Genomic DNA, 13,976 nt, shown 5'->3' with positions numbered 1-13,976 from the left:
CCCAGAAAAGCTCTCCTATCCGATGTTCTCATGTCAGCACCCTGCACTTAATAATGAAGAACTACTGATGCCCTTTTCCTGCTAAGATTTCCTGAGCAGCAGAGCTCCCTTTCTCCTGCTGTCACCAGGCCATGGCATTTTCTCAGTTCCAACATGAACCCAGCAGCTTCTGAGCACACTGACAGAATTATAACCCAAGGTTTGGGAGTCTTCCTGGCATATGGGAAAGACATAAGCAGCTGGTGTCATCCCTGATTAAAGCAGCATCACAAAACACATCCTGCCCTCCCGTGGGAAGAACAAAACGGTGAAGAAACACAAGGCTGAACACATGATGGGGCCCACGGTGGTGAAACCAAGAAGCTGTGGCTCTGCAAACCCTCTGCCACCTTTGCATAAAGGTCATGAACCATCCTGACAGCTCAGAGGCCTCTGGAACATCTGCAGCAGCTTCTCTGCCCCTGACACCTGGACCCCAAACAGCTGCCAACACCTCAAACCTGGCTGGGGTCGGACGTTCAACGACTCTGAAAGGGGCATCTGCAAATTTTCTGTCATTCAGGGAGGTGCCAGAACTGTGCCACTGCCAGAGTGCACAAAAGTCAGGGCCATGCAGAGAGGCCACAAATGTTGACAAGGCTTTTGCACAGGGGATGTGATTCAAAATGCAGATTGCAAATAAATTTAGAAGCCGACACAGCAAGGCTCCCATGGAAACAGCACAAAAACCCAGCTGTGGTTTGGATGACTTGAGTCTTGGCAGTCTTGGCTAATCCCTTAAGTGCCATCCAATTACTGCAAATGTGTTTGGCAGCTGCTGCAGTGATTGCAAAGAATTAAATGGTCGGATGGCACTCACCGGAAATTACAAGTCACAGAACTCTGTAATGCATTTAAGAAAAAACATCTAAAAAGGAAAATAGCATTACCCACTGCAAGAGCTGACCTCCTTGAGAGCCTTCAGGGACAACAAAAGGGATCCAAGTAATCAGGGAAACTTAATTCAGAGAAGAAATTATGGGAAAAAAAAAAAAGGAGAGAAAGATTGCTTGTTAGTTTTGCATCAGACAATATTGGTTAAATCAAAGGAGACAGGAACTTTTTTGTCTTCTGAAGGTCTGAATGAGTAATCTTTGTTTAATCTGCTGCTGTCTATAAACACATTAGATCTGTGGGGTTTATGGTCAAGCAAACACGACAGAAATAAAACAACCACACAAATAGGGACAGAGATAGGAACACTACCAAGTGTCCATTTTTCTCCTTCTTTGGAATCAGCAAACACCTGAGAGGGCCTGAGACCATTTTGCTGCTCAGGAAAAATGCCTGGTCCTGGCTAAAGCCAACCACAGGGTCTGGCCAGGCATCTTCTTTCCCCAAACTCTCTACGTTGCTGATTAACCTGCAGCTGATAAACCACCAGTGCCAATCTTTCAGATTAAAAAACATGTCTTCACCAGGGAAAGAGAGGGAATATTGATGTTGAAATCCCTGAGAGGACAGGAGGCCTCAGTGTTGGCTGCATCAGTACAGAGTTCAATAAAGTACCCTAAAAGCTTTTCTGATCTGCACTAGCAAATATCCTCCCTCTGCTTCTGTCCTACAGTCAAAATCTGATTTCACTAAACTCAGGGGCAGAACAAAAGGTCCAGAATTTAACTCTGGGACTTGATTAGTTCTCTAGACTCAGCAAAACCACCAGGATGTCCCACTTGTTCCTGCCCCAACAGAAGGGCCCAGCTGCCTGTGTGATCCTCACATCTCCTCTTTCAGACCCAAATCGAGTCCTCTGCTCAAGGTGATTTTTCCAGGGACCAGCAGAACAGTTCTGCTTTTTAAGAACTATGGAAAAAGAAATGAAAGGAACGAAACCTCAGCTGCTATTCAGCAAAGCCTCACTCAGACTGCAAGAACCACACGGTCCTGTGCTGCCACCAAGCTGTGTCCCGTGTCCATAGCCTGAGTTATGGCTGTGACAACACCAGGAGCGACAAAAGCCTGGAGTGCTCTAAGAGTCATTGCACGAGGAGCAACTTCGGGAGGAAGCAGGAGAGCTGCAGCACCTCTGCTGAGCACTGAGTGCCTCCTGGGAGACAGCTCCGTGAATAAAACTTCCCTGTTGCTCTGGGGGGCGGGAAACAGAACCATACATGCATGGAAAATATGTGTGTATTTTCACACGTGTAGAATACCTGTATTCACGTACACACATGTAAACACAGAACCATAAAATGGTAAGGGGTTGGAAGTGACCTTAAAAGATCACCTACTCCCAAATCCCCCCTGCCATGTGCAGGGACACCTCCCACTAGACCAGGTCGCTCCAGGACTTATCCAACCTGGCTTTGAGCACTGCCAGGGCAGGGGCATTCACAACCTCCCCAGGCTAAACCTGTACCAGGGCCTCATCACCCCCTCAGTAAAGTGACAGGTGTATTCTGTACACACGTGTTGAGCACAGGTGCACATGTGTAGACACACATTATATTCTATGCACATGTACAGAATTCTATAAAATGTAATGTGCACACATATATATACATACATATACATACACATTCTATAAAAATTTAATACAGAATTACATTCTATGCACATGTATAGAACACATGTATACATATATATACACGTGTGCACATGTATAAATACATGTATAGATATATATACATGAATGCACATGTGTAGAATACAGGTATACACATATATACATACACATGTACATGTATGCACATGTATACAATGTATGTATACATACATACACACATATATATACATGTATGCACATGTATAGAATACATATATACACATACATGTATGCACATGTATAGGATACATGTGTACATATATACATATATGGACATGCATAAAACACATGCATACATATATATATATACACATATGCACATGTATAATACATGTCTACATATACACACACGTATGAGCACGTACAGAACACACGTGTAAAGCCAGTCCTGCCGTGACGTGTCCCTGCGGGCCTGGATGGAGCAGCGCTGGCACCGCCCGTGCCGGGGGCTCTGGCAGGAAGCGGAGCGGGTCTGTGACACGGCAGCGGCCGGTGCCAGCACCGCCGGGACACTCCGGGAGACCAGGACCGGGACCAGGACCAGCACCAGGACCAGGATCGGGATAGGAGGGCGTGGTCAATGGGGGCGTGTCCTCCGCTGGCCCCGCCCCGGTGCGGTGGGCCCCGCCGCGCTCTCGCGCGCTCTCGCGATAGCGGTTTGAACGGGTGGCGGGCGCGCTCCCGCCGGCCCGGGGATCCTTCTCTCCCTCCTTCCTTCCTTCCTTCCTTCCATCCCTCCCTCCTTCCCTCCCTCCCCGCGATGCTGCCGCGGCCGCGCCTCCTCCGCACCTACTCCCGCCGCGCCGGGTACCTGCGCCCGCTGCAGCCGCCCGACCGCTGGATCTCGCCGCCGCAGGACCGCAAGCGCTTCTTCAGCTCCACCTCGGCCGGTTCCAGCGCCTTATCCGCACGCTCGGAGGACGACCCGGACTTCTTGCCGCCCAGCGACTGCCGGCCGCGGGCCGGGGGTAAGCGCCGGGCCTGGGCCCGGCGGCTGCGGAACCGCAGGCGGGAGACGCGGGGGAAGGAGAACCGGGAGCCGGAGCCGTCCCTCTCCTCGCTCCCCCCGTCCCTCTCCTCGCCCTCCTCGCCCTCCCCGTCCCCGCCGCGCCGTGCCCGGCGCCGCCGGCAGGGCCCGCCGTGCCCCGCGGCTGCCCCGCTGCTGTGCAGCACCCCGCAATGGCCGCCCCCGGCGCGGCCCCGCCGCCCCGCCCCGCCCGCCGCCGGCAGCCTCGTCTTGTTCAGCTCCGCCACCGACGGCGGCTCCGGGTCGTGCTCGGGGCTCGGGGACAGCCCCCCGCCCCGCCGCCCCCGCCGCCGCGCCCCGCAGGTCCGGCTCGCCCCGCTCCTGCTCAGCACCACCATAGAGAGCGGGTCGGGGCTGGAGCATCACCCGCCGCCCGTCGGGCATCGCTCGGGGCAGCGCCCGGCGCTGCGGGGCGCGGACAGCGCCGTGGAGGAGGAGGAGAAGGAGCAGGAGTGGATCTCACTCGAGAGCGCTGAGCCCGACCCGCGGCTGCAGGAGCCCCGCCGTGTGCTGAGGTCGTCGGTGCGGGGGGAGCCCTGCCGGGCACAAGCTGCCTCGACCTCACAGAAATCCCCAAGCGCTTTTCCGCCCGCTCAGGGTGAGACACAGCGCCCTGCGCCCTGCGACGGTGCCGCTTCTGCTGGGCCGCGTGAGCATCTCACCAGAGACTCAGCAAAAGGGAGCTCGGGTTGTCACACAGGCCCAGCCAACGACTACCAGCTTGTGCCAGTGGTGGTCTTGGACCGTCAGGAGGTGCCAAGGAGGATGGCGAGCATGAAGCTCAACAAGAAGGCTGATGTTCAACCCACCTGCCAGCAGCCAGAATCTCCCGTGGGCCGCCCAGGAATCTTTGAGAGTAAATATAAAAGGACCAAGCCTCTCCAAGGCTCTGGAGAGGGCAGCACCTGCAGGAAAGCCTGTATCAGTGGCTTCAGCGCCAGCCGCTGGGGGAGGCACACGAGGCTCCGCCCAAAAAGGCTCAAAAACAAGAGGCAGCAGCAGCCTAACAACTCCTTCCTCAGACCACAGGGGAGGCAAAAACGAGCGCAGAAGGGTGTTCTGGAGATGTCTGTAGATGTAAGAGATAATGACTGTTCACTCCTCAATAGCTCGTATTCCTGGGCCAGAGTTCGAGCGTCCCTGTCCTTCCATAAGAAGAAGAGAGTGACCACTGAGGACAGTTTCTGCAGCAGCATCCTCTGTACCCCGGCAGGGAAATCCCAGCTGTCGGGGTACCAAGCCAGCCTGTCGGCTGGGAGGGCTCAGGGCTGCTCCTGGTCCGCCTCCTCCATTATCCTGCTGGCTCCCAGGGATTCCTCTGTCCTGGAGCTGATGCTTACAGACGCAGAGAAGGTGTTTGGGGAATGCCACCAGGAAGGGCCCGTTGCTTTTGAGGAATGCATTCCTTTAGATAAGATGAAAGATTGCAAGAAAATTGGAGAAGGGGTGTTTGGAGAGGTGTTCCAGATCAACAGTGAGAGAGGGCCCGTGGCCCTAAAAATAATTCCCATTGAAGGGACTGAGAAAGTAAATGGTGAAGCTCAAAAGAGCTTTGGGGAGATTCTGCCTGAGGTAATAATTTCAAAAGAACTCAGTCTTCTGTCTGAGGAATCTGTGAATAGGACTGTTGGGTTCATCAGCCTGTACTCTGTGCACTGTGTCCAAGGGGCCTATCCCAAGTGTCTCCTGGAAGCCTGGGACAAATACCACAAAGAAACGGGATCAGAAAACGACCGGCCAGACCTTTTTGGGGACGAGCAGCTCTTCATGGTTCTGGAGTTTGAATTTGGAGGCAGTGACTTGGAGCACGAGAGGTGCAGATTCTCCTCAGTGGAATCAGCAAAAAGCATTTTGCACCAGGTCACTGCCTCCCTGGCCGTGGCAGAGCAGGAGCTGCACTTCGAGCACAGGGACCTGCACTGGGGGAACGTGCTGGTCAAAAAAACAGATGCAAAGGAACTTCATTATGTGCTGAATGGGGCAACACACACAATCCCCACAGCAGGGATTCACGTCAACATCATCGACTACACCCTGTCCCGGCTGGAGAAGGATGGGCTGACCGTGTTCTGTGACCTCTCCACGGATGAGGAGCTGTTCCAAGGCACAGGGGACTACCAGTTTGACATCTACAGGCAGATGAAAGCGGAGAATTCCAACATCTGGACTGACTATCACCCTCACAGCAACGTCCTCTGGCTGCACTACCTGGCAGATAAACTTTTGAATGACATGAGGTACAAGAGAAAGGCAACAACTCCTGCCCTGAGGAAAACAAAGATGAAGCTCACCAAGTTCCACAAGGAGGTGCTGACCTTTGAGTCTGCCCACGATGTTTTACTCAACAGCAGCCTTTTCCAGTGACCAAGGACTAAGTCACTGATTCTGCCTTTCTCCTCTGCTTTTTTTTGGATACATGATCTTTTTACATGTTGGCACATTGAAGTGTTATGATTCCCCGTGTGAACAATACACTATAAAAAATGTCTAAAAAAATCCCCCCAAAAAGTCTTCTGCTCTAAGATGTTTCCATATCTACTGTTTTTGAAGGGTGGTGGAGGGGAGACAACCCTTCCTGTTGACTTGTGTCAACTTTTGCCAAGTGGACTTTTGAGAAAGGTTTGAGTAAATAAATTAAGGCTCAATAAATGCTTTGAATTTCACATATTTTTTTTTTACCTTTTAAGTCTTAGGTTATTAAAGGTTGTTTTCTTACTATATTGGCTTTTTACATTTTGTTTTTTAAAGGAAAAAACCCTTCAGTTCTGGACAGTGAGGACAAGGGTGAACATTGTTGCTTCACTGGAGACAGAAAGGGGAAAACCCACCCTTTTATTTAGTTTTAAAACAGAACTTTTGTTCAGTTTGGTGAAATTTCTACCTGGAATGATGGCACAAAATGTTAATATGTAAAAGTTTCTGTAAAGTGTTTTAAACCCACTAATCTGGAATAATATGTTATTATGGGGGGGGGGTTTCTCCTCTCTTAAGGACCAAGAAAAATGTATGTGATTTTGAAAAAAAAATAAGACAAAGTACGTGTGTTCTTGATGTGGTTTTGATGGTTGTAATTTTGTGACCTTGTATGCTGATAGGAACCCAAATCTGTAACTTGGTAGTAGCACCTGAAGCAATTTCTCCATTTATCACAGAAGAAAATGCACAAGGGAGAAGAAAATGCAGAAGGTAATAGTTGTTCTTTAGTCCTGACTGCAGGTGCACCAGGTGCCCTAAACTGGAAACTATCCCTACATTAAATCCCAGTTTTTTGTTTTCAGAAGTCCTTTGCCAGTATTCACATTCAGTAAAGAAACTGGTCTAAAGAGAACAACCGACCAAGTGAAAAGTGAATTAGATTGTTAACCAGTGACAAAGATGCATTAAGAAATTAAGAGGCAGCATCATCAAATTCATTATAACTGGAGTGCTCTCTGTGCAGCCTGTCTATGTAAATGTGTATATGTGCACTTTACCAATTAAAAGCATCTTTGACCCTTTCTTGAAATCTTCTTTGTACAAGCTCAGCAGTTGGAGACCCTGAGTACCCCCAGCTTTGATGGTTTTACTGTTCTGCCTTCCAGACTCTCCTTGTGCTGTCCAGTACCACAGAAAGCGACTCAACAACCTGCAGTGCTTGAAATTATTAAGATGGAAATTGTCCTGGGATCTTACCAGGCATCCTCTCAATCTTGTTTTCATCTCTAATTGACTAAAGTAATGCAATATATTTGAATATTCTGTAAACCTACTTGGTAAGGACTGCAGTGAATGCTTATCTGATATAAAGGATGTTCTTCAGTCACAATGGTGCTATTTGCATTTATGCTTTAAAAAAAAAAAGAAAAAAAGGATAAACCATGTTATTCTTTGCCTGCCTTGGTCCTTTGTTTCCGTGGTTTGAGAACTGCTGATTTGGGCTGTGCAGGAAGGATGGGACAGTGGCAGGAACTAAGAAAGGAGAGGTGCCAGCCCAGGGGTGACATGGGGCAGTGGTGTTGGAGCAGCCCGTTGTCACTACAGGTTTTGAAAGCTGCCATTGCCTTGGAATGTTTCCCTGCAAACCAATTTGCTCATTTGTGAACACGTAGGGATTTTCATTATTCAAAATTTAAAGCTTCTACCCCTCACAGAACTGCACATTAAATTAATGTAGAAACCTTTGCCTTAAACTGTGCTTCCAAGGCAGTGCAGCTGCCAGAGATGAGCCCTCATTTTCTTTTTAAAGATGCTCTCTGATTAAAATAAATACAGAAAAAAATCTTGTGCACTATCCAGTGCCCATAAATTTTAATGGGAGTCAGTTCCCCATAAATTCCAAGAAAGGAATCAGAATGGTAACTTCCCCCTAATCAAGATAAATGCCCTGAACAAATATTTTCATCCCAATCACTTGGAGTAAAAGCTTTACTTGGAACAGAGCAGGATTATATATTTTAATGCTCTGTTCTCCCTGCTAAGGAAGGAGGATGCCAGAACCCAGTTTGCCACCTCAGAAAACACGAGTTTTTTTAATCTGTGCTACACCTAAATTAGGCCCTTCAAGGGTGCTCCATCTTTTACTGAAACAAGGAAGTATAAGCAAAGTTAAAATTATCCTAAGGGAAGATTTTTCACATGGATCCAAAGGCTTTGGAAGGCTGAAAAGAACAAGCCTGGTTTCATGTAACAAGTCAAATGGTCTCCAGGTAGGAATTCTGGTGTTTCCAGTTCACAGTGGATTTTGTGGTGAAGACAACACCACTTAGTGATACTCATAGTGATTGCAGACCTATTTTGGATCATGCTTTCATTTAATTGCCAAATCTCTGAAAATTTTGCCTATTTTGAGGGAAAAGACAGGCAAAATATCAGTTACCCTGTAAATACTCTGTAACTCACCAGGGTACTGATAAAACATGGTGACTGGTGTATTTTCTGCCCATCATTCCCTCCTGGAAAAATCAGACATTTAGTGCAGGAATATAAAAGTTATCTCTTGCCTTGAGGGAATGCCCCCCCAGCCATGAGCTGAGTTAGAAGGAAGAGCAGCTCTGGCCTGGTTGTAGAGAGAAAGGATGAAGAGCAGCTACTCAGAGTATCATTTAGAGGCAGGGAAAAGGGAAGTTAATGATTTCTACTCACAGTTGTCTCCTTGAGCACAGGCTGCCCAGTTCTGCAGTCACAGACTGCAGCAGATAGTGGTGTTGGTTGGCCACAGTGACCAGCAGGAGAGGATGGCTGCCAAAGGATCAGGAATGCTCTTAATGCTGGATAAAAACACTGGGAAATTCAACTCAGCCTGGGTCTGCTCCCATAAAACGAATTAGGCACAAATAGCCCAATAAAAGCTTGAGAGCCTTAAATCAGATAAATCCAGTATTTAGGCTCTAGTCCTAACAACTGAAATGCTCCCTCCTCCCCTGGAGCTCATTGCAGGGTTTGTTTGGGTCATAAATTGCTTCGGTGTCTGTGCTGGGTTTCCTTTCAGCAGTTTGCTGTGAGCTGTGGGGCTGTTCTACAACCCCACCTTGGCTGTCACCTTCCCAAAACAAGTTTTTGGGGTGGTTCAGGACAGGAGTTGTCACATGAGTTACCTCCATTAGTGAAACCTTCATGGTCACTCTTCAGTGTGGCCCAGCAGTGACTCCTATCTCGAATCAGACACAAAAAGGGTCTTTATTTAATGAGAGGCCTGAAGCATCCTGGTTATGGGAATTACTCCCTCCAATTGCTTTCACAGGCAGGACAATGCAATAGCCCAATTAATTATTCAATATCCAGGGTGTGTAGGAAAATGCCTCTTAATATCAAAGGCAGACACTTCCACGCTTTATGTAACATTTTATCCCTCCTGTTTTACAACAAGGCTCTGTTCCACTTGATCAGCTCTTCAGTCAATCTCCAGGGTATATTTTTACAATGAAGTGATGCCTTCTGGTTTATGTAAGGCCAGGGGAACTGAGCAGCTCTTTGCTGTAGTGCTGTGCATCAGCCTGAACCAAAATCATATGTTCATAATTAAATGCCAGAACTGGGATTTTAGGGTGATCACAGTTGTTCAAAGCTTGGTCTGTGCTCTGGGATTCCCAGCCATGAGAACACCCAGCCATGCCCACGGAGGCACAGAGAGCACTGTGTGAATGTGGTATTATGGAAAGGATGAACTGAATGGAAAGTCTGTCAGCAAGAGGACAACGCTGAGAATTCGAAGAAAACATCTTTTGCACAAAGATGACATTTTATATGAACTCTAAATGCAAAATCTGGATAACAAAACTACCATGACTCACCATATCTGCCTTGTCAAAGTCAAATGAGCAGCACAGATGGTCCTGTTGCTGCAGTCCATGCCAGGGAACTGAAAGCAAACACAGATCAGGTCACACCAAACAGTCCTAATTTTTCTAAGGGAGCAGATTCAGAATATCTTTACATATACACACACATCCTCTGAAACCCAAAGTTCCCATGACCTCAACTGAGGAGAAGTTGGAACTAAAAGACCCTCTAGTGATAAGTCAGTCCTAAATTGATGATGTTTTGTAGTTCAGCTCCCAGGATAAGGTTTATTACCAACAGCATGAGAAGTCTTCACTGGGGACAAGGTCTTGTCAAAGAAATGCCAGTTGTTTACCCCTGGATTGCTACAGGGCAATGATATTAATTTCTTTTCCAGAGATTATATTTTTTTTCTTGAATAAATATGCTGTGCCAGATTAGAGACACACTATATTTTCCTTTAGCAATAGTTTTATTCATCAATAAATATCTACTGTCTGTGGCTGATGTTTCTGGAGAAGTTCAGTGATAATTAATAATTAGATATGTGTGTAAGTACTAAGCAATGCTGGCCAACACTAAAGAATCTCATGAATTATTGTTAGGAAATAAATGTACCCTCAACATCATAATGCCTGAGAGCACTGACAATGGTCATTAGTGTTCATTACTGCTCAGGGCTAAATGTTGTCCTCACTCCTCTGTCCTAAGCTTTATGGACACCTAATTAAATATTGAATTGTGGGAAAGACTCCTATTTGCTACTAAAGCAGCCAAAAGCTGCCTCTTTATAGAGCTTTATGGAGTTTTCTCAGAAGCTGTGGTTGGGATTTCAGACTGAAAAAGAGCTGGATTAGCTTGCAGGAACCCTGTACTACACTGCAACAGAGGAGACAGGATGTCAAACTTGAAGTTTATGACAAGTTTGTAATGTCCCAAATGTTGTTTTGGAACAAACACACTAAAAATTTATTTTAAAATTTAATTATTTTTAAAATTACTTTGTTATAAAATTTATAGGGTTGTTACTACCAAATACACCATTCAAATAATAAATCTTAATCCAAGTTCCAGTGGAGAGCTCAATATCTGAAAAGTACTGCACAAAACACACAAATCTTGTACCTTCTTCACAGGTAACACCTGATCTCATGTTGTACAAGGGCACAGGAGAAATGTGATCAAAAATAGAGCAATTTTTAGCAGATTTGAGGTTGAACCTTAGAGATGAGATTCTCCAAACAAGACAGGAGTATCTTTGGGGAAAACCTGGGCCTAAATCTACCTAGAATACAGTACTGCTAAGTAGGAAGGCAGCAGAGGGCAGATGACATGCAAAGGCTAACAAAACCACTTTTTTTTTATTATTTTTAGTAGTAAAAACTGCATCCTGGGCAGAGAAAAAGCTCTTTGCTTGTGTTTTATTACCTGAAAATGCATTTTCTGATGGGTGGTGTCTGTCCAGCACAGGAACAGGAAACTCCATGTTATCATTTTTCTCATGTTTAATTCTCAGAAAAACCCTGGAAAAACAGTGGACCTCACATGGCTACAAGAAAGGAAGATCAAAAAGTTAAGAAAATATCCAGGCATTAAAATGCACAAGTCCTGACACGTCATCTCTGCTCCAGTTTCCATCTCCTGGCATATTTAGGGACCTTCTGGCTCGGATGTTTTCTTTGGGCCACTGTGTTTAACAGCCATCAGTGGACCACGAGCTCCTCAAATGTTTGTTTGGATCATTTTATACATTTGCCTCCCATGCCTTTCCCTGGGTAATGTGGTCAGTGATTCAGCTACACATTGTGAAAATCAGCCTCCTTGTGTGTGTTTTCTCCCTGCAGAGACGGCACATTCCAACCTGGTCACAATTCCCAGTTTTTATGTTGTTGAGACACTGAAGTAAAGCTGAGATTGTACCAAAACATAGTTTTGCTGTAACAAGGCTGTTATTTTGGAAAATCAGGATTCTCTCAGGGTTGAATCTCCTGCTGGTGAGACTGGACAGCTGGTCTCAAGCTAGTCAGTGAATTACTGATAAGGAACAGAATCAGCTATAAATTTTGGAACTCAAACATTAAAATGTTTTAAGGAAGCCTGGCAGCAAGGACAAGAATTGCTCAGTGTTTCCATGGTTTGTCACCTGGACTAGGCTGGCCTATTTACAGCAATCCCAGTTTCTGCTGGGAACGTTCAGAACACACAAAATCCCAAGAGCCTGGAGGCACAGACAGCCAAAATACACCAGTGAGGGCAGAGCTTCAGAATTAAACACCCTGTTTATGTTTCCATTAGATAAACACATTATCCATCAGTTCCAGTTCTCTCTTTATCTAGAATTTTGTTTTTCAAATACAAAATGCAAGAAGAAAAATCAAATGCATCTGCCCTGTCTCAGCCTTTGTGAACTGCACAGGCCACTCAGCTGCCTGACCAGGTGTGTGACTGAAAATGAGGGACAGTATGTAAATAAATTTTTTTTGTCTAAATTACCTAAATTATCAGTGCTGAATTGCAGGCAGACCTGGATCTGTGTTAATTCCTTTATGTTCACTATCTCATACTTGCTCGAAGCTTTAGACATACAAAGGCAAAAGCCTTTGCAGCTTGAACTAAAGGGTTTATATTTTATATAGTTTCTAGCACTGGGAAAGATTTTTTTTATGTCCCTCTGATGCTGAATTAAAAATAGAATAATGTCACACTGCTTGGAACACAGATTCTATATCTGTCTTTGAAGCATTTCCCCAGCACACCAAAAAATAACATTTATTACCTACCAGAGCAGAGTCACGTTCTCCAGAGATCCTGCTGCCCTGTCTTGGAGACCATCACTGGGGAAATCAAAGCCACCAGCAATGGATTGTCCAAAATACTGGAGTCCTGAAGAAATTCCAGAGGTTTTTACTCTCTAAAACAGGGGGGAAACATCAACAAATAGAAGTCAGGATCTCTCCCCTGTCCTGGGGAAAATACACTTCTCTTCACAAGGCTGCTGTGGGGATGATTTTGTAACATCCCTGAGATGCAAAATACTGACACTTAACAGCCTGTAATGGAAAAGGCTGTTCTGGAGCAGCACCTGAAGCTCCTTTGCCTCACCAGACAGGTGAATAATTAGGAGTTAAGGAGGAGTGACACAAACCATCTGCAAATGTGTCACCCCAATGAAATGTGCACGTCCTCCCTCCAGCCTCTTGCTACAAAAACACCAGCTCTTCCCTCTCAGGGTGCCCTGCAGCCAGTTCCCAACAACGCACCTACCTGGGCAACACAGCCCTTGATCTTGTTTTTATCACCTTTATTAAAGGTGGAAGTGCTGCCAAAAGAGGAACGGTTCGAAAGCTGATCTTCAAGGGGAGCTCCAGCTGCAGTATCCTCATATCCATCCCCACTGGTGTCAACCCAAACCTTGCCAAGGGACAGGTCACCTGCACATTGAAGTGGCCTTTCAAGGTGAAAGAATGAGTCTGAAAAACACTGAAGGCAGAAATCCTTTTACAGCAAATGTAGCATAACTCTTACATTGAAAAAAACCCATAAAATACAGAACAAATCTTAGTGCACAGTCTTTTCTTAAATCAACAGCAGCTGAGGGGATCCCCAGCCTGTTCCACACAGAAACCATCCTGTGTGCTCACCCTGTGACAGGAATAAACCACGAGAGGGTGCACGTTATTTGAATCCTGACATGCCCAGGCTGGGTTTTTTCCAACCATCCTGTGCGTGCCCTGAGCAAATTCCAGCAGTGCACCAAGGAGGGTTCCCTCCTGGTCTGCTGCTAAAGTTCACTTCTCATTCAAAATGACACAATTAACTTCTATCCTGGGTGTTGTGTAACAGATCCACACAACACTTGTTTTCTCCATGTCCTGGGAAGCAAAGTTCCAGCAGCTCCCCAACAACACGTGTGTTGCACAGAACACTTGGCAGGGCAAGGGCTGCACTGAAAACTTGTCTGTGTCCAGGCAAAAACCAGGATTTTACCACCCTGGGATAGGAGTACACCTTAAGTCCTGAATGGTTTTATTTCTTGTACCGAATAGTTTTATTTTTTTATTTCTCTTTCATTCCCTCGTGCCTCAGGCAGGAGTGCTGGCTGCAGCC

At 46.4% G+C, this 13,976-nt stretch overlaps 1 protein-coding gene and 1 long non-coding RNA gene across 3 annotated transcripts; one reads left to right on the top strand and one right to left on the bottom strand.

Moving 5' to 3' along the window:
• The first annotated feature begins 3,242 nt into the window (after positions 1–3,242).
• GSG2 (germ cell associated 2, haspin) lies at positions 3,243–7,463 on the top strand. The gene has a single exon (XM_017821495.1). The coding sequence runs from the start codon at positions 3,345–3,347 to the stop codon at positions 5,973–5,975; it is 2,631 nt and encodes an 876-aa protein (XP_017676984.1). The 5' UTR covers positions 3,243–3,344; the 3' UTR covers positions 5,976–7,463.
• Positions 7,464–7,498: 35 nt separating this feature from the next.
• Positions 7,499–13,769, bottom strand: LOC108500520. Of its 2 annotated transcripts, none has more exons than XR_001875867.1 (5): positions 13,134–13,769; positions 12,650–12,780; positions 11,298–11,418; positions 9,881–9,948; positions 7,499–8,857 (listed from the first exon to the last, which is right to left on the bottom strand). It is a non-coding gene; the product is annotated as an uncharacterized LOC108500520 (long non-coding RNA). The 2 variants fall into 2 exon arrangements; XR_001875866.1 differs by having other exon boundaries at positions 7,499–8,828.
• Between the last annotated feature and the right edge of the window lie 207 nt (positions 13,770–13,976).

This window comes from Lepidothrix coronata, unplaced genomic scaffold (assembly GCF_001604755.1).
Source record: "Lepidothrix coronata isolate B3197 unplaced genomic scaffold, Lepidothrix_coronata-1.0 Scaffold91, whole genome shotgun sequence".
NCBI lineage: Eukaryota > Metazoa > Chordata > Aves > Passeriformes > Pipridae > Lepidothrix > Lepidothrix coronata.
This window is presented reverse-complemented; position numbering and strand designations above follow the sequence as displayed.